Raw genomic sequence first — 27,007 nt, forward strand, 5'->3', positions numbered from 1 at the left:
ATGGGGAGTTCATTTATGTGAAATTGGGAGTGGCTTCACAAGGGACCTGGTGCTCAGGATGCAATCAAAGACGTGCACTCATCCCAGCATATTTCCCCGTATTTCATGTGTTAGGGTATTAATTCCCTCTGTTTTGTGCTGCTTCATCTAAAACGTGAAAACCTGTACCTCCTTATTACTTTCCTGGTGACTCTTTCCTGATGTTTTTAAAGGAAGAATTTCTTAAGATGGATTGGACTCATATTCTGCTCCTATCTAAAGGAAAAGTTTCACAAAAAACTAATGAATCAGATCTTTTCGTGGTCAAATCCTGGTAGTATCAGGATACTTTAGGGAAGCTGAAGCCCAGAGCCTGGTGCTTGCATGGAGAACAGCACTAACTAGATATTCAGGTGAAATCTGCCAGTCCAGGTTCTGAGTAAAGTGCAAAGAACTACATGAATCTTATGTGAAATCCAAGTAGATTGAAACACAGAAAATAACTGGGTCCTATTGATGGTTAGAAATCTGTCAGATATGCAAAATTCACTCCCTTTGTAGTCATTTAAATTGTTTTCAATTGTTTGGGCCAGCATTTTTTATTGAGAGGTATGTTATGTTCTTTACTTTGTACAGTAACGTGATGGAGCTAGCTGAACATCATCTCCCATACAAAAACACAGTTATTCTGCCTGCGAGATGCCAGTCTGCTTCCAAACTCCTGTAAAATTTTTGTAAAAATCACATTTTCCCACTTTTAAACATAATGGGGAATGTCAGCAAAGAAGCAGTGGGGTTGACTTTAAACGGAGCCTCTTTCCTGCAGGGGATGAGGCAGAGAGCAGTCTTGAGTCTCCCATGCACCTCCAGGCTGCTTCTGGGAGGAAATCACTTCTGATCACTCTGGGCTGGGACTGATGCCTGGCCTTCCTCTGGCCCCTGCTGGAGTTTTTAGGAAGCCTGGCAGTGCCTTGTCACAGCATATTTATGGGTGTTTGGATGCTGTAAAGACCCGCATCAGGTTGATGTGGTAATGGATTAATGCCACCAAGGAGTTCTCCTGTGCAACCGCAGAAGCCTCAGTCCTAGCATCTCTGCTGTCCCATTCCTGGTGGCACAGGGCAGGCACAGGGCTGTTGAGCCCTCTGTCTGTTGTTGTGCTGAGCATGCATGTACGTGTCCCCCTGTCTGGTTCGTCCCACCCTCCTGAAAAGGGCACAGCGCAGAAAGACTAGGGTTTTCGGCTGTCACAGATGCATTGCAGGGGACAGGCCTGGCCCTTCGCCATCTCCTGGGCTGTGCAGGCAGCTCTGTGGAGGACCTGGGCAGCCCTCCCGCTCTGTTTCCTTGGAGGAAAGGGCTCTCCAGCTCACCAGCTGAACCTCTGCAACTATGTATGTGTGTCACCTGGGGACCCGTTATCCTGTCTGGCCTCTCTGCATCTCCTGGGGCTGCTGCTTGTGTTCCCAGACTGCTTGTCTTAGATAAGGGCTGGCTAAAGTTTGTGAAAGCCCAATCTGGGTTCCCTGGGACGGGGGCCACTATCAGAGCCAGCAGTGGGGAGGGGGACATGAATGGGAAGCGGAGGTTGTGCTGAACCCGCTTGGTGGGCTGTCGGGCTGCTGTGGAAGATGGGGCATCGCATCAGAGCGACGGCTTCCCGGACCCCAGCGTTGCGGCATTGCGGCCACCTTGGCTGAGATGATGAAGGTTCGGATGATCTGAGTTATACTGTTCTTAGCCCCAGGGACACGGGGATCGTGCAAAGCTCTGGGGCTGCGCTTCTTAAAACAGCGATACCAGCGTAGGAGGAGGTGGAGTAGCGGGGAGCCAGCTTGGGAATTAAAATGTGTCAGTCCCGGCTCTGTGACGAGTTCCTGGGTTGCGAGGGTGATTGCTACCAGCTCTTTACCTGTTCCTGCCTCTCCTCTAGGCTTGCCGTGATTTCCTGGACTTAGCTGAAACTCACAGTCGAAAATGGCAGCGGGCGCTCCAGTATGAGCGAGAGCAGAGGATCCGCCTGGAGGAGACCATCGAGCAGCTAGCCAAGCAGCACAACAGCTTGGAGCGAGCCTGCCGAGGAGCCCCCGGCCTGTCCTCGGGGGGCGCGGGCATCACCAACACTGCCAAGGGTGAGTGCTGCTGGGACGGGGGCCAGCGTGGGAGCGCCGGGTGCTTTGGGCAACTGCCTCATGCTCAACAGCCAGCAATGAGCACGGCTACGGGGCAGAGCCCTGGGGGGAAGCCAGAGGGACTGAGGGGAAAAATGGGTTTTCCACCCCATTGCTGCCGGTGGGTTGCTTGGAGGGCAGCAGCTGGGATGAGAAGGATGCACAAGCCCTGTGTGCCCGTGATTTTTTTTCTTAAGTAAAATCTGGTTGAAAGGCAGCGGTGCCCTTTGAAGAGGTGTTAACGCAACTCACCCTTGGTGTGCTCCCATGGGAGCCCTGGAAGCATCTCTAATTGCTGTGCTGCTCTTGCGTGGGGACTTGTGTCTCCCTGGGCTTTTGGACATCAGTGCAGGAGAAGGATGTGTCCCCACACCTGTTTGCCCACCTGTATTTTGGAATATTTGAATGGCCTTAACTCTGACTCGTAGGTGCATCTCTGGCTACCGGATGGCAGGTTTGTCACTCAGAGGCAACCAACAGGTCCCTCACGCTGCTGTTTGCGCTGCTGCGCGGGGAGACGGGGATCACAGCTTGTTTGCTGTTCACAGGACTTAGCGGGCAATAAAATCTAACGGCTTCTGATATTAGTGCCAAATCCTCTCCTTCCACACGGAAGGCAGTAGTTATAGTCTAGTAAATGAAAACTGTAAGTAGAGCCCTGCCGTATTTTTAAAGAACTTGAACTAAGGGAGAAAATAGCTGTCGTTGGAGAGGATGACAGCGGTGCCTTGTGTTGCCCTCATTCCTGATGCCTCCCAACGTGCCGTACATCATAGCTGGGGTGGGCAGAGGTTAAATCAGTTTAGACAAAGGCACAAATCCCGTCTGACCTGACCGTAGACCCCATTGCGAGAGGTGACCTTGCTATTCTGGCAATTTACCTCCAAGCAAGAAGAACGTAGCAATGATGCCAGCAAGGAGGTGACCTTTTCATGCCGGGAAGACGAGCGAACGACTCAGCAGCACGGGACACTGCAGTGAGATGGCCGGAGCCTGCAGGCTGGGGCGTCCCACTTTCTCTGTTTGCCTGCGCGCAGCCTGCGCAGTGCCGGGCTGTCCCAGCTCAGCCCGGCTGCATCGTCGTCCCTCCTTGCTGGTGCAGCAGCACCACCCGGCAGCCCTGAGCAGGACCAATGTCCCTGAGCTCTGTGATGGAGGAGGACATTGTCCATCTTCAGACCTTGCATTGTAATGTGAACTGAAGTCAAGGTGACAGGCAGGGGTAGCCAAGCAGGGCAGGCGGCTGCAGGTAAGAGCAGCAGTAGGCACAGCCATGCAGTGCTGTGGCTGCCAGTTGCTTGGAGAATGAGGTACTTTAGGGGCTGTCAGCTCTCCCCACAGGCCCTGCATGGTCCTGGCTGCTTGGTTGTGTGGAGAGGCTGCTTGAATCATGGTTTTGAGGGAGAGCAGCCAGGCGAGTGCCCAAGGAGGAGCTCTGCTCAGGGAGGACAAGGGCAGCAGCACAGCAGGCAGGGCAGGAGTAGGCACCCCGTGCCTCCAAAACAGCTGGGTTTAAGGTCTGCGAGGTGGCCGTGTGCACGGGGTGGCAGTGACAGTCGAGGGGAAGCACTCGGGTCCCCGTGGGGTCTGCAGAGAGGTGAAGGAGCAAGAGGGGTGGCGAAGGGAGGCTGCAGCTGCGGCAGGAGGCACAGGATGGTAACTGCATATGGGAGGGCTGCTTTTCTGCTGTGGCTGCGAGAGCAGACCAGGCTGCAGACAGTTCCCATCTTTGCAGTGATCTCTTCCACAGCAGTGGGGAAGAGAAATGTTTACAAGTGTGTGGCTGGGAAGCCCGAAGGGCAGGAAGTATCTCAGGGCAACACCTGAAACACTTGACTTGTTTTTCTTTTAATCCTACCCGGATTTCCAGGCAGACATGCTGGTGCTGGGATGGGAGCTATATTAGATGTGATGGGACACGCGCATCGTATGCTTGTGTCTGGCTCAGTCAGGCTGAGGGTATTTTGGAGGTGCTCCCAACCACAGCAGAGGAGTCTTGTGTTCCCAGATTAGAGACTCAGGCTGCCTGGGCACATTCTTGCTTTCGGGAGTTTGCAATCAGCCCAGCGGCCTCTCAGCAGTGTGGAGCGGGATGGAGAAGAGAGGGACGAGGCTGTGAAGTGAGCCAGCATTTGAGGGGGACACACAGCAGGAGGAGGTGGGATTGCAGAAATGGCAGCAGTGGTGCGTGCTGGTGGGACGCATGGATATCCTGCCGGAGGGGTAGCAGTGAGCTGAGCAGCTCGGACCCTTTGTGTCAACAGGGAGTGTGCAGTCCACAAAAGGAGAAGCCAGTGATGAAGATGAGGAGACGGAGTATTTTGACGCCATGGAGGATGCACCAGCTTTTATCACAGTAACCGCAGACCCCAAACACCACAGGTACGATCCCCCCCACTCCAGGGCCACTTGTCTGGCTCACCGTGAGCTGATCATCCACTCGTCATGCCCGCAGCACAGCCTCCGTCACCCTGTTGCCTTCCCAGCAGCACCCCGAAGTGGAGCAGGGAGATGTCCTGGGTGGTGGTGGCTGTGTGGCGCTGCACACCACTTTTGTCTGCCTTCCTCACATTTATCAATTGGCACTTTCTTCCCTGCAGGCGTTCTGGCAGTAACCTGAGCGGGGCCAGTGAGGGTCACCCTGAGGACTGGAACCTGGAGGACAGTGTGAGTCTGTCGTGCAGGGAGGGAGGGATGGACTCGGTGTGATGGCATGAGGGGAGATGAGCTGGAGAGGAAGCTGGTTGTGGGACTCTCCATGCGGTTCCCTGCCTGGCTTCGAGGGTGGGAGCAGAGTTGGTTGCTGTGTGAGCCGTGGTGGGAGAGATGTCAGTGAACTTACAGCAACACCTCAAACGTCCTCCTGGGGGTAGCAGGACCAAGCAAGGGGGACAGTTACCACATTACTTTTTTGACACAGCTTACTTGACCTCTACTGAGCAAAGCTGATGTGCCCTGAGTGGAGAGGGAGCAGTGTCCAAGAGCTGGAGTCCCAGGAGCTGGCAGTTTCTGGTTGGGTCTGCTGGGAGAGTCTGGCTTAAACCTGCCTTTCTTTTGATGCTTTCACAGGTGTTTGACAGCTCCAATCAAACCAGCTACAATGAATCAACTTGCAAAGATCTCCTACCAAAGAAAAGGAGAAGGACCCGCATCCCTGACAAACCCAACTACAGCCTTAACCTCTGGAGTATCATGAAAAACTGCATTGGCAAAGAACTGTCCAAGATCCCCATGCCTGTAAGTGAGCGTGTCGCAGCTGCCCCACCAGCCTGGTGCCAGCCGGGCAGCCGATGGTGCTGAGGGCCTGCAGAAAGGGTAGTGCCGTGATGTGAGCGTTGAACTGAGGTCTCGGTTTGGGCATGACTCTTTGCCACACACAGGATCTGGATTTTGGCTCCTCAGGTCAGGGACTGTGGGCTATGGCCAGTCCTGCTAGCAGTCAGGGGAGCTGCAAACATGCAGTGTCTGCAGGTATCAGCCAAAAGTGAAGAGCAGCAAGACCAGCTACCCTGTCCTTCAGAGGCCAGGCTTTGTGCGTAGAGCACCACGGTGTCAGGAGCTCATATCTGAGTGACTCTTAGAAAGTGCTTAAAGATCAAAGGCTTTTTTGGCCTGACTGGTTTGTAGTGGACAGACTGGGTGAGTGGTGCCTGCAGGCCCATAGAGTCACGCACAGGAGGGAGAACAGCACCAGGGCATGCGGAGGGTGCAGGGGGATAGTCTTTTATTTCTTTCAAAATTGGGGTGGCATTTGTGCAAGGGGAGGGTGTGCAGAAGAAACAAGCCTTGAGGAGACATTTGCAGGCAGCTGGTGCCCGAGGTCTGAAAGAAGCAAAGTTTGGGGAAGTCCTTCTTGACTGGTGGTGTCTGCTGGAGAGCTGCTCCTAAATTAGTTTACTGATGAGCTGGGTGCTGTGGTAGCAGAGAAGACCCTGAGCAGGACAGAGAGCGTGTCACCAACTCCCTCTGGGTTGACGGTCAGGATGCGGCTACCGTGGCTTGGTTTCCCTGTCTGTGGCTGGCTGGTCCGTTTTGGAGCTGTCAGGCTACAGAGCTTGGTCTTGCAGTTGTTGGGTGTGTTGGGGCCCCCTTATGTACCTTCGTACGTACACGCAACACATATGGCCGTGGAGGTGAGCGCACCTTGAGTGCTGTCCATCAAGAGATGGCTGGTGCCTTCGGGGAAGGACTGTTCCCAGGGACTGACCTGGATGTCTTGCTCCTTCATCTAACATCCCCTGTCTCAGAGTGGAGCCCCTCGGGACTGTGGCCACCGCGGGATCCCTGTTTGAGCCGAGTGCAGAGCTGCTGTGCCCTGTCCCCCTGCGCTGGCAAATCCCGTCAAAGCTGTTTCACTCTTCTTCCTCCCAGCCCCATGTGACCTTGCTGCTCAGCTCTGCTGGGTCTGACTGAGCTGTATGATTTTCCCCTGCAATTTATTTGGCCCATGAAAAATTCCACCTACTGCCGAATGCAGGTGGTCTCATCAGGCAGAGCCAGCACAACGAGGAGGAGCAAAGTCTGCCCGACATGAGGAAGGCTGATTGCATCCTTCCCTCCCCTCTGCAGACTTCCAGCCCATAGAGACTGAGCTCTGGGTGTCTGGGACTGACTGATGAATGCAGCACCATGAATCTGTATTGCTAATTGCTTTGTGGTAACCAGCTCTTGCATCAAGGCTGTTAGGTTGGGAACCATTTGAAGTTCTTGCAGTTCTTGCGGACTGATTCCTTTTCCTGCCCCTGCGCCATATGTGGACAACCCTAGAGTGCCTGCATCCCTGGCAGCTTGCTTACATGCATCTGCTGCCTTGAGTGCCCAAGGCGAGCTGGAGCAGAGAGGGGCATCGCCCAAATGTCCTCTGCAGATCAAACTGGTGCAAAGGCAAGGGGAGAATCAGGATACTTTGAATCCCTGTGGACTCATGCATTGCACCTAGGGCCTAAAACCAAGAGATCTTCTTGGAGATCGCAGTTTCCCTGCTGTGAGTCCCCACTAAACAGAGTGTGGGAAGATGGTGTCCCTGAGAAGACTGTGCTGTGGTCTGGTCCAGTCTCCTTTGGCTTAGCCAGGATCCCCATCCCTGTCCTGGTGAAAGCAGGAGCTGGCTGGATCCTGGAGCTTTCAGTAATGCTGCTTTTCTCAAGTCCCCTGTGCTGTGGTTTGAATTTGCACAGTCAGGTCATGGAGTGTCTTACTTCGGTAAGATGAACGCTTTCTCATTTGCCTGCACGGGGGAAAATGTATTGCAGCTCTGTGTTTTGAGGTTCCTTCTCACAGAGCTTTGCTATCTAGCAGAGACCTTTCTAGATAAGTAAGTGCCCAATTAGTGGTGTGAGCCAAGACACTTTCTTGTGGGGGCCACAGATATCTTGCAAGCAATTGCATTGCCCAGGGAGACTGTGGTCTCCTTGGGCAGATGGTCCGGAGGCCCATGGAGGGAGTGTGGGTCTCAACCTGGCGACCCAAGGTAGCTTTATCTTCCCTGCAAAGTGAAGGAGGCACCACAGGGACAATTTACAGTCAAGATTTCCCCCACCGGATGCTGCTGGGTTCACTCCCTGGGGTGCTGGCTTCCTGCAGATATTTAGAAGAGAGGGTTTGCTGGCAGGGGTCTCTGGAGAAAGTCCTCTTACAAAGGCTGCTGCAGAATATTAGTGGGCAGTGCACTTAATTCTCGCAGATAAACTGTGCTGTGCCTCATTTACTCCCATGGAGCTTGGAGCCTTTTCACTCAGTTCAGAAAAGAGGAGGAGAAATCCCAGTCTTCGCTAGGACCTAGAACAACTCCAGACCCGCATCCTGGCATGAGCTGAGCCTGCGCCTGGTGACAAACTCCCTGTCCTGCTGGGAGGCTGCAGGTGCCCATGGCACACGGCTCGTCAATGGACTAAATAACAAGCAGCGCTCCCTGGGAAGGGGCTGGCCAGCAATGGCACGTGTACGACAGACAGGGTTCGGATGGAGCCATTTAATTTCCAGTCCCCTACATGAGGGCAGATGGATCCCACCACTGATTTAGCAGACTGGGCTGGGTCGTGCTAGCTCGTCCCTGCCCAGATGAAGTGCTGCCAGTGCCAAAGCCCACCCAATCTCCCCCAAAACTGCAGCAGAAAGAATCTTTCAGAGCAAAACAGCTGCTGATTCACCAGCGTGTCTTGACCAGCCCAGTTAGCGGCATGGATGGGACTGGGTGCTGCTGTACATTATCCATTTCCCAGCAAAATGTAAAGTCCCGACAAACTTGGGAGAATTGTAAAATGGCTGGGAGTGAATTTAGGTTATTGTGGTGCTGGCTGGAGTGGAAGTAGCGCGGAAAGTTTGAACCATACCATGTAGCTGAAGTCGGGGTCCTTTTTCTAATGGATAAAGAGGAAAGGGTGTGTTACAGAAGCTTGTCTGCTCAATTGGTTATACTTTATCTCTTTTTAGGACAGTGCCTGACAACATTTGAGTCAGAGATATGAGTTTTTCTCTTCCTTGTGCTGCGTCCTGTAGCAATACTCAGCCCCGTGCTGTCTGTTAGCATTTCTGCATCAACATCAGTATCAGATAAAGGCTTGATGGGTACAGGAATGAGCTCAGGACTTGGTATCCTTCACAGAAACACAGCAGCTGCAGTGCCTGGGGAGAGGAATTTCATACCTTTCTTATCAATCAAATCATTCCAGGAGCTGCTGAAGCAAAATAAAAACCTGAGGACAGTATGTTCTGCCTCCCGCAACAGCTCCTGATGTCAGCTTAGGGGAAGTAATTACTCCATCCCTCCTTGGGGCAAGTGGATCCAGCATTTCCCAGCACTGCTGTCTCCTAAACTGTTCAACAGAGCTGTGTGTTGTAAAAAAAACTGCTTAGCCCAACACCAGCTGCTTGCTGTTAGCTCCTCTGTCTTGATATCCTCTGCTATGGGGAAGTAAGGGTAGCCCTCAACCCCCAGGTGTAGAATGGGTTTTTCCTCCCATCTGAAATTGGAGGGCAGAGAGGTGCTTTGTGCCCTGCTAGCTCAGCCTCGCATGGCATTTATTTTGGAGATTTACTGCAAGAACAATAAGCCTGTGGTAAAGGCGACAGGGGGCTCTTTAATACGCTTTGAATGGCTGTTTAAATTCTCTCTCCCTGGTACATTTGCTTGGAGCGCAGGAGAAACTGGCAGCTCTGTGAATTGAAATGGAGCTGTCTAATAAGGTCTTTAAAGCTGATGCTGCAGTTAACGGTGCAAAGGAGAGATGAGAAGGAAGCAGAGCAGCCAGCCTGGGAAGGGCTGTTTTGAAACTTGACTAATTATGTATAGTACAAACATCGGCAAGGCTCTTCTGCATGCCGTGGATTGGGATTGCTGACAGGGAGACGACAAGAGTTTCTACTTCCAGGTGCTCCACCTGATTCTTGGCCTTTAAGGGACATTTTTGAGACACCGTCCTCTCCCCAAGGGACGTGATGAGTAGAAAAATTTCTGTGTGTGAACTGCTAGCACACCTGTTAATTTTTGTTGTGAATGAGCAAATATGCAGCATTGAAATGGAGTAAAATAGCTTGGGGATTTTGCATTTTTGGCGGGTTAATCTTTATTCCTCTGTGGAAAGACTTTGATTTGTCATTGAGCAGCGCTGATGGAGAGGACACAGCTGCTGGCTTTGTTCTTGTGCTTCCTGTTTGAATGGGCTGCTTTGCCTGGGTTTCTTCTGAGACTTATCTCACATTGCTAGTGGTTTGCTCTGCTGTGGATGCACTGCTACCCTTTCTACATAACTCTTTCTTTCTTGGATGCTTTAAGATCCCTAGTACTTATAGGCTAAATCCTAGGCTAGAATGATCTGGTTTTGTTTTTCTTACTCTACAGTGTGTAGCTTGGCTTCTGTGAAAAACAGTTCTCCAATCCTCCAAACATCTGCTTGTTCTAAAATAGTTTTGCCATTCCAAACTGAACGTAAAATGCCCATTTCGGATTGTTTCCAGGCAGAAGACCTTCCGCTCACGTGGCAGAAAACATCTCATTTTCCCTAAGCTTGCATTTAGCAGTCAGACAAGGTTAGACCTGACACTACCCAGCTGCGACCCCGTGGTGAGACACCTGCACTCCTTTGGCTGCTGCCGCGGGGCCGGCAAGGATCAAGATCACAGAAATTGAGGCCAAGCAGCACCTTGGTGGCAGATGAACGTGCCTGGGGCTCAGCCCTGCTCCCTCTCCTCGACCGTGCTGCGGCTTGCTGGGTGTCACACCTGTGAGCCAGGCAGATGCGTTGTGCAGGAGGGATGGCTGGTCCTGGTCTCGGTGGCTCTGGGCAGGGTTTTCAAGGGTCTCCTGACGCGCTGACGTGCAGGACTGTGTGGGAAGGGCTTGTTTGCCAGGAGGCGATGGAGGGAACCCTGGGGAGCGGCACAGAGGGCTTTGCCCTGCGCTTGCCTGGAAAGGAGATGCTTTCTAACAGCATCAGTAGTCATGGCGGGAGGGCTCCCCGGAAGGACAAATGCTACCGCTGCTCCCAGTGGAGGGAGAGCATACCAGCAGCAACGGGAGCACCACAAGCAGCATCTCTGCCTCCCACGCCGCCCCTAGCTCGAGGCCTGTGGGGTGCTTGCCGGCAGGCAGGAGGGAGCTGGACTTGCTGCTGAGACTCGCTTTGGGAGTCATTGGTGCCTCCTGGAGGTCTGAAGCAAAGCATGCGCGCACATGTGAGCAGGGATGTTATCTGGTTAGCTCACGGGGCCGCCAGCTCCCTGCTCTGTCTGTTTCCAGCTCATCCCAGCTGCGCAGCTCAAAGCCTTCAGGCCCTCGCGGTATGGTTCAGGGAGCTTGGCAGAGCATGAGTTTCTCATCTTTAGTTAATGTTTTTTTAGATAAAACTGTAGAGGCAACACGTACTGTCTTGGCAGATCTGTGAGCTGCCCTCAAGTCCCTTCGCCTCTCCCGGGGCAGCACAGTCCCACGGTGGGCTTTTAAAGGAGATCTGCTGTAGCTCTTGCCTGGTGCATGGGTGAGAGGAGAGCAGGAAGGATTAAAAAGCTGCTGCTTCCACTAGGCGAAGCTCCCGTCCTCCCTGAACCCCGGACACTTGGAGTGCACCTGCTCCTCAGCGTTCCCCGGTGCTCGGAGCATGAAGGTGTGAGATGCTGGCGGGGCAGGGTGTGGGCCACACAGGTCTGGTGGGGCAGGGACTCTACCGGGGAGACAGGTGAGTGCCCAGCTTGGTGTCTCTCCTGCGTAGCCCCACGTGCTGTGCGCTGACCCTCGCTCCTCTCCCTCTCGCTAGGTAAACTTCAACGAGCCGCTCTCCATGCTGCAGCGGCTCACGGAGGACCTGGAGTACCACGAGCTGCTGGACAAAGCTGTCAAGTGCGAGAGCTCCACGGAGCAGATGTGCTTCGTTGCTGCGTTTTCAGTGTCTTCCTACTCGACGACTGTCCACCGCACAGCAAAGCCATTCAACCCGCTGCTGGGGGAAACCTATGAGCTTGACCGGCTGGATGAATTTGGCTTTCGGTCCCTGTGTGAGCAGGTAAGTTGTGATCTGCAGAGGGGGGTGGATCTCGATGTCTGCCCAGCAGCAGGAGCACTGTCCCACTCTTTGTGTCTGCCCAAAACAGCCCTTTCCTGAAGAAGAACGGGCATCCCCTCGCACTGAGCGAGGCCAGTACAGCGAGCAGTTTGCTGTTGGCATTGGCAGAAGGAGCAGTGGATACAACCTGAGCCATGTCCTCCAGTGTCACAGAACAGGAGACGTGGGGCAGAGGGGAGGAGAAGGGCCTCTCTCATGCTGGCACATCTCTTGGCAGCCTGACTTGGGGCTGGGGTTTCTGTACCACCTTAACACTTGAGCAGAAAAGGAGAAACTCTCCTCACTCGAGCTCCCTTGTAGCAGCAAGCGGTGGCACAGTTCCTCCCTGCTCCTGGTGTCTCTTCAGGCTGCAGCAAGTCTTGGGGTCTTACTTCTTTCTTGTTGGCTTGAAAAGTTTTTGGTTTCAGAGCTTGAGGACAACCTGAGAATCTCTGGCATCCTCGTGCTCTAACCACAGAGTGCATCTGACACACATCAGTCAAACAGCAGGTCTTAATTAAAAACCTGGGGCGCTTAATGAGTTGAGACCTGTGAAAAAAATTGATTCTTGACAAGTTAACATTTAGCACAGTTGGCTGGTCAATCCTGCCTTCCTGGGCCATTTATAACCTTTTGCTGGATGTGACAAGTGGGACACAACATTGGCGGGGGGGGGTCTGTGTTCTCCAGGTGGTCTCCGTGCTGTCTGGTGGCTGGGATCCCCAGAGCAGAGCAGAGCAGTGATCACAGCTTTCCAAGTTCAGAAACTTCAATCAAAATCACAAATTTCTATCTCTCTGCAAAGGCCAGTGTAGGTCCAAGACCTGCAGAGGCAGACAGTACCCACTGAGACCGATGAGGCGAGATTTGTGGGTCGGGGCTGTAGTTCATTGATTCACAGCATGGGAATCAGCCCTGGCAGCTGCTGTAGTGCTCTGACACCCAGCTTATTTCCCCCTTCTGCATTGGTTGTTTCCTTTGTGATTTAAAGTGGTATTCTTTACTGTCAAAATATGTGAGAAATGCCTTCCCAAAGCAGGATGGGGAGCACTGGGCCACAGGCTAGAGCTGCATGGCAAAGGTGTGCTCTGTTGCAGCGCAGTCTGGTACCCATGCCGATCTCCCAGATGAGCCCAAAATAGAAGAGAGGCGTCTGCAGGCAGATGGAGAACAGTGCTGGCTGAGCGTTGGGAAATAGCTCAGGACTGCTGAAGAGGCTGGAGTAGCTGGAGGATCCTGTCTTTGAGGCGAGAGCAGCAGGGACTAGGAGAGGGGAAAAGCGAGTGGTTCTGCCCCAGTGCCTTGTGTGTCTCGAGCTAGTTTTCCTCATCCAGTGCTGGAGCAGAGCTCTCGTGTGAAGAACCACCTCTGTGCTCCGAGCTCAGGTGTTTCCTGCCCGCAACCTGAACTGTGCTTGGGAGCTGGGGCCAGCAGTCTGCGTAGCCCGCTCCTGCTGCCCGCAGGGCAGAGGCACCCTTCCGATTGGAGTTGGGTGCCTCTGGCCATGCCAGGGTCTCCCCAGCTGCGCCCCAAGCATGGCTCTGTTGGGAACAAGCCATGTTTCTGTTGAGCTGACTTTTGCAGAGCTAGGGACAGTGCTCGCAAGCTACGTCTTCCAGGCACCTGGTGCCCAGGGTCCTCCCTCTTCTGAGTCTCCTTGGGCTTTGGAGATGGTGCACTTTGCTCATACTGGTCTCCCCTGCTGCAGAGCGCTCCCTATAGAAGCAGCATAAAATAGCTTTGTGTAGAGAGTCTCTAGCAAGGAGAGATGATGTGTCCGGGTGCGTGTGTGATCCACCAAGGATGTGGGGAGGTGAGTGCCGGTTGTCACGCTACCCTGGCATGGGAATCCCCGATGGTGAGTTGGCTCAAAGTGCCAGAGAGCTCTTTCTGGTGGGAAAGAGCAGATGCGCCCTGGCAGAGCAGCACAGAGACAGAGCTCCTTAGAGGGAAAAGGGTTTTGCTGCTAATCTGGATGTGCTATGCTGGGCTACATGATGCTCACAGCTGACGATGTGGTCAGACATGCAGACAGGCAAGGCGGGACTACTCAGTGAGGAAGTCCAGGCATGTCCCTGCTCCCCTGACGTTGCTTTGTTTGTCTCTGCTTTCTGCTTGAAAGGATTTTTGGGCTGTCCTGCCCTGCCAATGCAATTGTGCTAGACTGAGTTTGTACTCACTAAAGTCCCACATCATGGTAGTGTCATTAAGCAGCTGGATAAATGTGTTGAGCCTCATGGAGGGTGAGAAACCTGCAGTTGAGGTTGCAGGGCTGGCGAGACAGCGATGAGGCTGGTGTGGGGTGTAAGTCTCTCTCTGACACAGAGCGTGGTCTGGTCCCTGCAGTTTTTTTCTCAGGTTGTCCCCTGTGGCGTTTGGTCTGTGTCTCTTGTGCTCAGGATCTAAACTGAGCCTTGCCAGCGTGTGCATATCCAGATGCCACCAGGATGCCTCTGAGTGAATTTAGATATCTGTCAACAGATATCAGGGAGCTCAGCTCCCTATCGCAGAAACCCACAGGTTTCCAAGGAGAGGATGCTGGGTCTTCCCCCAGGCTGCTGCACTCCCCCGAGAGCTCTGCTTGTCTCTCTTTCAGCTATTTTTGAAAGTGTGGTGTTTTCTGTGGGTGGCTGTGATCAGCTCCATGCCTCCCAACCTCCACAGAGAGCGCCCTGTGTTTCTGCAAAGCTCCTATCTCCTCCTCCGCAGGCAGCCCACTGCTACGAATCAGCAGTGCTGCTATCCCTGCAAACTTTCCCGTTACTCTCTTTGCTTGGTACCCTCCTGAGAGCACTGGCCTGGCCTGCCTGCCAGCACAGCTCCCGTGCAAGGCCAAGCTATTTCTGAGGAGCCCTTGGCCAAATCACAGACCTTCACACCCAAGTCTGGAGCAGCAGCTGTAGCAGGCTTTATACTCTGCAATCAGCTCCTAGCAGGACGTGTAGGTGCAAACAAAGATAATGGATGCCCAAAGTCCGGCACACGCTTGGTAAAGCTGTGGCCCAAGGCAGGGTGGCACTTCCCATCGTGTCATTTCTGTCTGTTCCATCATCCCCCATGAGCTCTCAAGCTTTTCACTGCCTCTCTGTCTTGACAGTGGCTGGCAGTGGCTGGCAGTGCTCCTCCGGGCAGTGACAGTGGGAGCAAGCCATGGGCCATGCCTGCCCCAGCAGCGAGCAGGCTGTGTTGGGTCTCCTGGAAGTGTGGCCACTTGCCAGTGGCAAAAGTAAAGGGGCTTCAGTAGATATTCTCCAGGATTCATGCCTCTGCTGTCCCTTTGTGCCATCCAAAGCTGCATGTCTGATTGGGCCAGCTTTGCTTGCAGCCAGCTTTGCTCTCCTGCAGTGCTCAGTGATGTCCATGTGGCCTGTCCCAGTCACCAGAGCTCATGCCAGGGACTGCAGCAAGCCAGGACACTGCTGACCAGAGCGTTATGGACTACGGCTATGAATGTCCTCTGCTGTCACATTAAAGTGCAGATGAATGATTGATATCTAAATAACTCAAAATCTAGTGAAGAGTGTGCTTTCCAGGCTGTGGGGACAAAAAGCCAAAGCAATCAGGAGCTTATTCACATATTTTCTGTGGCTTCCTCTCTGTCTCTGTACATTCTTGAATACCTCCCTAATGCCACCTCTCCCTGGGCTGTGACCCCGCTCAACCTAGTGTTAGGAAGTGGTGGGTAGGTGCCAATGTCTGGGGCGGGTGCTGGCATGGTGATGCCTGGATGCTCAATCCATCCGTTAGGCAGGGAAAGCACCCCACAGCCCAGTCCTCCTGGCTGCTGAAGCAGGTTTCACACGCGTGATGTGGTCAGAACAACAGCTTTGGTTTATTGTCCTCATTTGGGCTGTGGTGAGCAAGCACAGGGCTGCCTGTCATGGTTCGCATACCTTTCTAGCCCTTTTCCTGTTTCTTGGCCCTCCTTTCCACCATCCTTGTACTCTCTTTCTCCATTCCGGTTGCCTCCCACATAAACAACCCACACTGAATTACTTTTTGCTGCTGATCTTGGTTTTGCTACATCCATTCCCAAATTTGGTATTTCTGATACCATTTCCTAGGCAATCTCAGCCTTACTTGCTATTACTGATACGGTTATCTAGGTACTGCTGGCCTTGCAAGACTTTGCTCCCCAGAGGTCTCCAACACTCTCCTCCAGTTATCTCTGAGGTCTGGCTGTTTCTCACATTGCTTCTCCTTAACCAAATCTGACGAGTCCTCCAGGTGCTATCTGTAACTTTTGTCACTTCTCACACTATTACCTGTCACATCTTGTGTGTCATCCTCATGTCATGCCCTCCTGCCTGGCTGTTTTTGTTCTTCCCTCACTAGCACCACACACATCTCGGTGTCAGATGCTCCCCAGGGCTGCCGTTGTCACTGGCAGACCCCAGGGCAGGAGTGCGTGGTTTCAAGATGTCCTTTTCCTACCCAGCTCTGGTCCGTGGGCTAGGGCAGTCTGAGCCCTGGCTCTCTGTGCAGATCAGCCTCACCTCTGCAGGAGTGGAGTTGCTCCTGGTGCAAAGCACACATTAAAATGGAAAATTCAGTCCCCTCTGGTGTGCCCACTCCAGCTGCCTTGGGACAGGGTGGATTTTGGGTGCTCACCATGTGTAGGCTTGCGTATAGCCACCATTTGAGCTCTTAACCTTCCCCTCCATCCTGTTTCTTTCCCACGAACATTTAGAAGAGATTCATCGTAAACTGAGGTTTGCCATAACCTGGAGCAAAACTGCTCTGTTGCAGCACTCAGGAGCCTTTGATCCATGAGCTGAGTCCCTAAATCCCCCTTCTGAACACATCTCAAAGGGCAAATTCAGAGATAGCATAGGTTTGCACCTGCACAGGATTGGCAGTACCTCTTACTATGGGCAGTCTTGGCCTGACTCCATGCTCAGTACGGGCTGCGCTGCATCTTGCTCCAGGGTCTGGGGCCGTGTAGCCAGATGGACATTGTTTCTAGTGCTCTTAATTTTCCTTGGAGTGTCTGTTTGCTGCTCAGCCCTCAGACATGCTGAGCAAAGTATTGATAATCTTGTGAATGAAATCCAGTTAACCAAATAGGATTTTCTCCCGCTGGTTACAGTGGGATTTAATGGAGAGATTTTTGTTCTGCTCACGTTTGCAATCCAGTTGCTTAAGGCACTTAGGCTGTAATTACATCGATGCAACATCACTTAACACAGTGCCACAGCTGTTGGGTCTGGAGGTGTTCCTGGTGAACGAAGGTGTGTGTTTTGCTGGATAGCCACAAATCGACTGCGTGAGGGCTTTGCTTGAGGGAAAGGCAAAGGGAGCCCAGCGGCCTGGGCTGCTCCCTTCCCCAGGGGTCTCTGCTGAGGACAACGGCAGTTCAGCAGCTCACCCCCATCCACTCGCTCGGGTTTTCTCATGCAGACGGAGACCTTTGTTTCCACCAGCAGATCAAGGGTCCCTCTGTGGTCTTAGCTCTCTGGCAGTTTCTCAATCACCTGCACTGCAGAAATAGAGGCATTACAAGCATCACCAGGAGCTTCCTTCCTCCACCAGGTCTTTTTGCCAGTGCACCCCTGCTGCAGAGTAAGCTGCCCACAGTCCCTCTTGCCTTCTTGAGCTCCTTGGAGCTGGGCTGTGATGTCCTAGTCCCAGCTCGTGCAGCGTTTGTGGGGCAGCTTTGTGCTCTTCCCATGATGTGACTGTCCCCGGGCAGGGGAATATGAGCACTGTCCTTTTACAAGTCATCACAGAATCACTACTTGAGCAGTGTCCCCAGAGCCTTCAGGAAGGTTGTGCTGCAGAGTTGTATCTACTTCCCCTGCCTTGGCTGCAGCCTGGTTTGCCAGTAGGGGCAAGGCCAAAGTCTTGGTTGGGCAGGTCAGTGTTTTTCAGGTGACGTGAGGAGCTGTGCCCCCCAGGATTTTTCCAGGCAGAATCAATGGGAGCTGCTGTGGGCAGGAGAGATGCTGTTACACTGGGATTGCTGGGGATCTGGGTTGGGTTTCAGCACATCCCTGTTTCTTAACCAAGATCCTTGGAAAGTGGGGCCTTGTTCCAGGGGTCATGGTCTAGCACTGTCTCACACTGATAAAAAGCTGCTGAATTTGAGCTTTTTACAGCTGATGCTCTGCTAATGAGCCTTAGAAAATCCTGACAATAATTCTCTGCACCTGCACGTGCTGCCAGGCTACCTTGTGGGAATTCACTCTGATGGAGAAGGTGATCTGTGTCCCAGGGTAACACCAGTGCCTGCATTGGCCTTGGAGACGCCCAGCCATGGCTGGGAGCTTGGCATGGTGTTTCCTTATGAATTAAGGTAGTCTTCTTTGGGAGGTCAGAAAGCATGGCATCCTCAGGCCAAAGCTGGCCTATAACTGTAGCCTCTCCTTGGGCTCATGCCCTCACGGCTGCATACTCCAAAAGCCCTGGGGGAGCCCTCTGCTCCTGCCTCTTGCTCTCTGATATGGGTTGGTGTGACCTAACAGGCTTTTTCTTCTCTCTCCCAGGTGAGCCATCATCCCCCAGCAGCTGCTCATCATGTGTATTCCAAGCGAGGCTGGACGTTGTGGCAAGAAATCACGATCGCCAGCAAATTCAGGGGCAAATACCTCTCTATCATGCCACTGGGTAGGTGACTTGTGTCGAGAGGATCAGGGCTTGCCTTGGCTGGCACTGCTTGTACAGTACCCAACAGGTTACACCCACGTGCTGATCCCATGGGCGCACATGCAGCTGAGACCTTGGGTGGGATGTCTAGAGTGTCTCAGTCTCTCTGCCTTAATTACTGGGGGAGACCCGGGTAACTAGAAGCAGGTACAGCCTCAAACCAGAAAGGATGATTTTCATCCCAAGCAAGCAGGAGCACAGATCTTCATGCTCCTGGTCACAGACAGTCCTGCCCATCCCAGAGCTATGCAGACACTGAGGGTGCCTGACTTGTCTCATGACACTGAGCAGTCGACCAGGCAGCACATTTCTGACCTGCTTTTAAAATTAGAGCTTTTGTGGGGAGGGAGGAGGGCACAGGACTTTGCAGATATTGCAGCTTCACTAGAGCAGTAAAACATGCAGCATGCAGCAAGGGGAGGGAAGGATGCAGGTGTAATGCTGGCGCTGCCGGCAGGGAACGCTGTGCACTCAGGCTCAAAGTCCGTGTTTTGCAAAGTTGAGTAAAGACAGACCCTAAAGGCATGAAACCTCCTTCTGTTTCTCAGCTGCTGAGAGGAGGTTTGGGGCTGGGGAGTGGGGATGCAGGTAGAGGGCCCAGGTTGGCTCCGAGGAGGGGCATGGTGCTGGGGTGTCACTGTGCTCTGGGGATGCATGAGAGCCGCCCTTAGCTGCGCCGCCCCTCCTGCCTCCCACGCTGAGCCCTGCACTCTCCTCTCTCCACAGGCGCCATCCACCTCGAGTTCCACTCCAGCGGGAATCACTACGTCTGGAGGAAGGTCACCTCCACTGTTCACAACATCATCGTGGGCAAGCTCTGGATTGACCAGGTCAGTGGCTGCTGGTACGAGAGGAGAGTCCCTGTCTGGGCCTTACCTGGCTCCAGGACAAGGGCAGAGGGACTAGAAGGACATTTCCTTCCTGCAGTATATGCCAGTCCTGCTTGACTTCCAAACAATATTCCTGCCACGATAGGAAGATACATTTCCATGACAGGGGTGGGGGGAATGTCGTTCAGAGCTCCTAATGGCTCTTTCCGAAGCCAGCAGCTACATGGAGCAGGGTGGTGTAACTGGCCACACATGGCCAGATCTGGTACATGACAGGTTTTGCTCCTGCCAAACAGAGCAGGCTGCTGTTGGTGAGCCATGGGGCTGGCTGGGGCTGCCAGCGTCCCCTCTCCCTCAGCAGCGCTGTCTGCAATGGCACTGCTCCAACCTCTGGAGTCGGGAACAGAAATAATGCTGCAGCTGATGTTCATTTGTATCTGCACAGACTACAACTAATGCCTGATTTGTCTCCTTGCAACGTTTCTCACTTCCTGTGATTCTGTGTCTTTTATCTAGTCTGGTGAAATAGAGATTGTTAACCATAAGTCAAAAGATAAATGCCAGCTGAAATTTACCCCCTACAGCTACTTCTCCAGAGATGTCCCCCGAAAGGTACGTGTCCAAAAATATCCCTGCTCATTCTAGCAGCCTTGCATGTGGCGAGGCCTGGCTCTTCTCTCTGAGCCAGGCCAGAGCTCATGGGGTCTCAGCGCTGCAGACAGGATGAACCCAGCACAGGGCAAGGAGTGTCTGTGGGAGCTGGGCTGGCACCTCTGATGTAGGTCACCAGCAAGGCCTGGGAGGGAACTAGCCATGTCAACCAGAGCCTGTGTTTGGGCTCTGCTTGGCTTTGTGTTAAAGCTGCAGCACTAGCCAAGTGACTGTGTTTGAGACCTGGAAAGGACTGGGTGGGCTGGAGACCCAACTGCGGGGGCTGGGTCAGGGTGAGCCATGCTCTCCTTGTGTTGGGAGCAGCTAGGCTCTGTCCTAATGTACAAGGATGCTACAGCCGCAGTTGAATCACCAGGTCCAGCTACTTTGATTGGGCTGCCCAGAGGGTGTTCTGGCATGCTGCCCGTCTCCTTGCCCTCTGGGTGCTTTCAAATGCCACCAGAGCCATCTCTGCAACTTCATCTGTCCTTCTGCCAGGTGACAGGGGTGGTGACTGATGCTGATGGTAAGGCCCACTATGTCATGTCTGGCACATGGGATGAGAAGATGGAGTGCTCCAAGATAGTGCAGAGCAGCCACGGCAGCACCAGCTCAGAGGGCAAACAGAAGACTGTCTACCAGACCCTGTCTCCAAAGGTCCTGTGGAAGAAATACCCCCTTCCGTGAGTGACGTCCTCAGGCGTGGGGTGCTGGGGCCTGGGCTGCAGAGCTCCTCTTGTTAAACAGCTGCAGTTTCCTTGCGTTGCAGTGATGGGCAAAATGAACTGAGGATAAAGGTGTAATTCTGTAACGTGCAGACAACCCCGAGGCAGGGAAGGGCTCTGGAAGGGATTGCTATGAAGGCAGCTCTGTTGTGTGCACAGGGCTGAGGACAGTGGAAAGGGACCAGGACTTAGGTGACTGTGTGGCTTTTTCTGGGTTACAAGTGTGTGCCAGGATGGCAGAGCAGGTTGTGCAGTCTCTGCAAGGGAAGGTGAATACCAGCGTGGCTGGAAAACAGCTTCACCAAGTTATCCTGGATCAGTGTGCTGCTTTGCAGAGCAGGGAAGCATTCGCATTATGGACAGGGCTTGGCCCTGCACTTTGGATTTGCCCTGGCTCTTTTGGTGTTTGGCTGTGAGCTGGCAGTGGTGTAACCAGCTCGTTGTGTGAAGCCGTTGTCGAAGTATGTGCCCACAGCCGAGCCATGCAAATGCAACGGGACGTGCTGTGACTCTTTATTGTCCTCCTTGACTTTGGGGGACTTTTGCAGCTGGCTTTGCTCTTGGGCAACCAGAGACACTGTGTATGTTTGATTTTTGGTTCTCCTGACTGTTGACCCTGCTATAGGATGGAGATGCATTGGCTGCTTTGCCTCACTGGCTAGTTGCTGGCCATCCTTTTACACTGGTTGCTTGAGCCCTCTGGGGACCAACCCTCTCTTGACATTCCTGGCCACAGCAGATTGCTCTCATCCCTCCTCATCCAGCCTTGTTCCCACCCAGCCCAGCTTGGTGCTGGGTTTGGCATGTTTTTTTCATTCGGAGTAGTGCGGCAGAGCATGAGAGCAACTGTGTATGTGAGCAGACAGCTCTCCAAGAGCTCTGATCCAGAGAAACATCACGACAGCTCCCCATTGCATTGAATCAGTCCTTTTTGTGTTGTATTAGGGGTTCTGGTGGTTCTCTGCTCCTGTCCAGCACCCTGTCCAGTTGCCGTTGCCTGGATGCTTCATCCAAAAACCAAACACCAAACCAACCTTCAACCTTTGGTAGCACTGACAGCTGATCCCTGCTTTGGATCTGAAGGTGCTCTGTTGGAATGGTTCCCAGTGGAAAGCATCTCCACGCAGTGCCACCAGTGTTGTGTGTGGCCCCCAGGACTAATCCACCCTGTTCTTCAGTCTCGGATCTTTTGGGTTAAGCTATTTTGCCATGCGGCACTGCAGTCAGCTTGTAGGTGTTTAGCTTCCTTACACTGAGCTAGCCAACGGAGGAGGTGTCTGTGCTCCCTGAGGAGGCCATGTGGCAAGATTAGTCCAGGAGAGGCAACGTTGGCATCCCCACTAAGGTGATGGGAGGCAGGGCTCCCCAAAGGGCCTTCTACATATGTTTTGAGGGATCAAAATAATAGCAGGAGCAGCTTTGACAGGCTGAGGATGAGACACAAGCACATGAATGAGTGGGGAGCTCTAGCTCAGGTAAGCATTCTGATGTCCTGATCTGGGCTCTCTGGCTCCAGGGAGAATGCCGAGAACATGTATTTCTTCTCTGACCTGGCCCTCACCCTGAATGAGCCCGAGGAGAGAGTGGCCCCCACAGACAGCCGGCTGAGACCTGACCAGCGACTCATGGAGAGCGGCCGGTGGGATGAGGCCAACGTGGAGAAACAGCGGCTCGAAGAGAAGCAGAGAGCCGTGCGCCGGAGGCGGGAGGCTGAGGCCGTGGAAGCCCTGGAGGAAGGTGAGATGCTCTGGGCTGTCGGAGGCATGACCAGAGCTGGGTCAAGGGCCCAGTGCCCTTCGCTGCCAAATTGGGGGTAAAGCAACCAAGTTAGGCAGCCCTGAAAGGGCTCTGGTGTTGGGATGAAGGAGAGACCCTTCACTGATCCAGGCCCTGGGCATGGCATTACTCTGGGCCCCTGGTGAAGTTATGCAGAACTTTGTGGCAGACGTAAAACCACCCCTTACCCTGAGTTTTCTTCTTTTACAGGCAAGGACTATGAAGGCTACATCCCACTGTGGTTTGAACGGAAGGTGGATCCCATGACAGGGGAGCTGATCTGTGTTTATAAAGGTGGATATTGGGAGGCCAAGGACAAGCAGGACTGGAGTATTTGCCCTGACATCTTCTGAGCTGCTCTGCTCACTCTGGGGTGGCCGGCCCCAGGCCTCTTCACCAGGATAGACAGAGGGACAGTGAGGACACGCTGGCAGCATCCTGCTGTCAGGTAACAGTGCAAAGAAACACATACACAGACTCAATACATGCAGAAATTTAAAGAGAAAATCTAAACAGGGATTCCAAACCTATTTTTTTACGCACTAATAAATAGCATTCTTTTTTTTTTTTATGGTGGCTTTTTCAGCTACTAATTAGGAATGAAGACACATTGAATCTGGTTAATTTTTAGCCTGACGTATTTATTGCTATCAGGAGTTGCTGCCTCTATCTTTCAGCGCCTCAGCTTTATTGGTTGAGACGTCGACTTCCAAAGATGCTCGCATTGTGGGGATGCCATACATTTGTGTGAACTCTTCCTTTGACATTTTTTTTTCCCCGTTTGTGTGTGGACTTTATGGAATTTTTTTTTTAAACAAATCTGCTCCTGGTTCAGGTTCCTTTAAAGACACAAGCAACTCTCTGAGCCCTGCTCAGAAAACTGCCTCCAGGGACTGTGGCTGAGGCGCTTGATCCTGGATTCTCTTGGTGGCTCCCGCAGTGCCCTGTGATCCCAGCAATACCAATCAGGACATTTCAGCTGGTGACTTTTTTTTTTCTTTCTTTTTTTTTAAAGCAGCACATTGAGCAGTTTCCCGTCAGTCTGCAGTGTTTAGTCAAGGTTTGGGGCTGTCTTTAACATGATACTTTGTGAGGTTGATTGGGGTTATGTTTGGTTTGTTTTTCCTGCAGCTGCATCCTAAGGGGAAACAGCTTCTTGCTGAGGTCAGGGAAGTGGGCTGTCTACCTGGGAGATACCGAGCTTATGTTGGTGGGATCAGAGGAGGTGTTTGAGCACAGAGTGAAGAGCAGTTTGTAGACCAGCATATGCTCCATGATACTGGAGGCAGCATATCAGCTCTCTCCCCTCCATATCTCAGTGGCGGGACACAGTGGTCCCAGGAGTCTGAAACTTTGTGCAGGGGCTTTCCAGACAGTTTCCCTGTTGAGCTATGCCTGACCCCAGGCAGGAGGGAAAGCCCGAGGGAGAGGCAAGAGGAGCAGGGAGAAGGTGGCATGGCGCCGCTTGCTTGGATGGAGAGGTCTCCTGCAGAGCCGGTGTAGGGGGGACCAGCCTGTGGGAAGGGGCAGCCTCCCTGCTAGCAGGTGCAGGTGCTGGTGGCTCTGTGGCATGAAGCCTTTTTCCTGGATCTGTACTCACATCCCAGTGTCTTCTCCAGTAAGTAAGACAGTCCCCAAATGTGCCAGGTCACAGGCTGCAGGGCTGAGGGCCAGTTCCTGGTGCCAGGAGAGCCAGGCTCTGGGCCTCCTCCGGGTGAGTTACTTCTCTTTCCTGGTGTAAGATCTCTCCCAGGAGGAGTTTCAGCTCATAAATAAAATATCCCTCTCATACTGAAGCCCCTGAATGCAGTAGGCAGAGGCTTTGCTTCCTCCCTGGAGCAATGGGAGATCCCCACAGCAAAGCCTGTGCCTCTGCTGTTCCCATTTTCATGGGGAATCTTCTTAACACCTTGGAGCTCTGGGGCAGTCTCGAGGAAATACCAGGCTGAACTCAGCTCTGTATCCATCTGGAAGAACCACAGACTGTCTAGGAGCCCCTCTCCTGCCTCTGTCCTTGCCTTCCCATGAGTGCTGCTTGGCAGCAGCTTGAGAACATGGACAAGGGAGCCCCACATCTGCCATTCACCCCTCGTGTGTGCTGTCACCTCACCGTGGCACTGGATGCCCCAGGAAGAGCTGAACAAGCCCTGCAAGTGATCGGTGAGGACCAGAAGTGAGTGATGCTTGGACACAGGGCATTCATGCAAGTATAGCTGGTCCCTGAATGCAGAAATGGAGGGAGGGGGGTGGCAGGACCCAGAAGATAACAGGCCCAGCGAGTCCTGCTGGGTCAGAGAGAATCAAGGAGACCTGGACACTTGTGTTTGCCTCACTGGATTTCATTTTTGATGTCTTCTCTGGGTCTACATCATATCATACTGACTGTCCCCTCCCGTGGGTCAGAGGCCACTTGAAGCTGGACTGTCACATCCACATTGGAAGATAATTAGCAATAATGAACTTAGAGGCAATGGTAACTGGAAAACCCAGGCTACACATGGGACACTTATGCAATCAGGTTCCTAAACCATCAGTCTCCTTCTGGTCACCTTCTCTTACAGCACCTCCATACCTGTTATTTACAGCATACCTATGTGTACAGTATATATAGACCTTGTATGATGTAACAGTAGTGAGTGGCTATTGGAGTGGCAACACCCACTGATTTCAATGTACCCTTTAATCTTATTTATTTGCTTCTAATTTATATAAATATATAAATATATAAAAAATTATTTTGCTTAAATTTATATGGTACATAATAGATGAAAAATAATGAAGACAGAAGCAACTGTCTGAGTTTTTGTAGTATGAGTACGATATATTTCCTTAGACTCGTCCCGGAGGTAGGGATGTAGGGGTAATGGTGATTGAGTAATCGCTTAAGTAGAGAAGTAACATTTTGCTTCAAAGCCAGATGTGGTCATATTCAAAAGGTGTTCTCATGAGAAAGATCATTCCCGTTTAGAAACAGTGCATTTGGGGTTTGAAGGACAGCTCTCAGTATGCCCCAGATTTAGGAGTTTGACCCTCAAAGCTGGGTCTCTGAAATGCTAAGCTGGGTATTACAAGCAGCCGGGCCTGGCAGTCACCGTTTCCAGGGCTCCCCTTCCGATGGTTTGCCTATGGCTCAGTAAAGCCAGTGAAACTCTTAAATTTTCCAGATTGCTGCATTAATGGCATTCATCTGATTGGATACAGCCGGCTGAGAGAGCTGTGGCATGTCCCATCACCAGGCATTTAGATCTTCTCCTTTGGAGACATCCATTCACGTAACTGGGACAATGGCAGATGCTCTGCACTAAACCTTCCTTTATGCTACTCTCCTAGTTTGGTTTATAATGACAAGAAAAGTCACACATGGGGTTCTCCTCCACGCCAGGCCTGATTCAGTTTTATAAAATGGACTAGGAATCTAGCTTTTCAAAATGCCTTATTTTCCTTGTTTATTTTGTCAACACAAGCATTATCCAAGAGCTTGGAAAGGTGGGAAATTCCTGCACTGGCTGTCCCTTAAACAGGATACATGTGTTCTTGCAGTTAAGGAAAGTGTAGAGTGAAATGTTGCTCATTAAGTGTTGGCACCTCAGTGCCTAGCCCTGCTGGACTCTGAGACACTGAGAAGTCCTTTCTGATTTACCTCCAGTAAATGCATCCGTCTAGAAGTCGCCGTCACAGGCACTGCACAGCTTAGCAGAGCCCAGGGGAGTGCTAGGAACACCCCCAAAAAAGAAATCCCACATTTTTTAGATTAATTTTTAAAAAACTTGTATCCTCCAGAGGTCATCTAGTGACAACACTTAATCTGAGCACCATCTCCTAGTCTTTCTATTTTCCCTCCAGAGGATTTTAATGTCATTCTACTGTAAATGCTGTTGAATGTATTTCTTTTGAACAATATATTGTGAGTGATCCCTCTTCTCCGACACAGTAATAAAACTTGGATTCGGGAGTTTTGAAATGTACAGTGCCAATGTTATCACTTGCTCCACAGAGCTGCAGCTGGGGGGTCCCAGGATGAATCCAGAGCTGGGCAAGTTCCCGGCATGCGCAGAGCCCGGGTGCATGGCAGGTGGGGGTGAGGTCCTCGGGGACGGGAGTGGGAAGAGGAGGTGGCCACCCGCCTGGGTGACGAGTGCAGGCTGCACAGGGTGGCCAAGCGCAGCCGTTGTGACTGAGCGCTGAGTGCCTGGGGAGTGAAGCCGGGCTCGGTGCGGCATTCCCCTGTGCTGGCTTTGGAAGCGTTGGCGGTGTGAGTGGGTTTCTCTTCCCTCTCCCCCGGGGTCTGAAGAGTGCTCTGTGTCCGCCCCCTTGGCCCAAGGGAAGCAGAGGTGGCCTGGGTAAGGTGGGCCCAGGGAGATGGCCCAGGGGAGGAGGCCCAGAGGAAGAGGAGGTCCAGGGGAGGTGGCCTAAGGGAGAAGGAGGGTCAGGGGAGTTTGCACAGGGGAGGAGATGGACCAGGGGAGGTGGCCTAGAGGAGGAGCAGGGATGGGAGGAGATGGCCCAGACAAAGAGATGGCCCAGGGGATGTTATCCAGGGAAAGAGGTTTTCCGGGTGAAAAGATGGCCCAGGGTATGAGGCTGCTTGTGGATGATTTGCCTGGGGAAGGTGGCTTGGGGAGGAGGTTGTCCAGGGGAGGTGGCTTGGGGAGGAGGTTGCCCAGGGGAGGTAACCCGCAGGAGGAGGCCCAGGG

General features: G+C 52.7%; 1 protein-coding gene across 4 annotated transcripts in view; it reads left to right on the top strand.

Annotated features, from left to right (window-relative positions):
* The window catches only part of OSBP2 (oxysterol binding protein 2), a 164,452-nt gene extending 138,178 nt beyond the window's left edge, over nucleotides 1-26,274 (top strand). For all 4 annotated transcript variants that reach the window (XM_067307370.1, XM_067307371.1, XM_067307374.1 and 1 more), the window contains 11 exons: nucleotides 1,913-2,111; nucleotides 4,415-4,532; nucleotides 4,751-4,817; nucleotides 5,220-5,387; nucleotides 11,402-11,647; nucleotides 18,172-18,292; nucleotides 19,058-19,161; nucleotides 19,678-19,773; nucleotides 20,311-20,495; nucleotides 22,054-22,274; nucleotides 22,524-26,274. In XM_067307370.1, the coding sequence (XP_067163471.1) occupies nucleotides 1,913-2,111; nucleotides 4,415-4,532; nucleotides 4,751-4,817; nucleotides 5,220-5,387; nucleotides 11,402-11,647; nucleotides 18,172-18,292; nucleotides 19,058-19,161; nucleotides 19,678-19,773; nucleotides 20,311-20,495; nucleotides 22,054-22,274; nucleotides 22,524-22,666 (1,668 nt within the window). In that variant the 3' untranslated portion in view covers nucleotides 22,667-26,274. The remainder of the gene's footprint in view (nucleotides 1-1,912; nucleotides 2,112-4,414; nucleotides 4,533-4,750; nucleotides 4,818-5,219; nucleotides 5,388-11,401; nucleotides 11,648-18,171; nucleotides 18,293-19,057; nucleotides 19,162-19,677; nucleotides 19,774-20,310; nucleotides 20,496-22,053; nucleotides 22,275-22,523) is intronic.
* Nucleotides 26,275-27,007: the final 733 nt, after the last annotated feature.

The sequence above is a fragment of the Apteryx mantelli genome, chromosome 17 (assembly GCF_036417845.1).
Source record: "Apteryx mantelli isolate bAptMan1 chromosome 17, bAptMan1.hap1, whole genome shotgun sequence".
In the NCBI taxonomy this organism is placed as follows: domain Eukaryota; kingdom Metazoa; phylum Chordata; class Aves; order Apterygiformes; family Apterygidae; genus Apteryx; species Apteryx mantelli.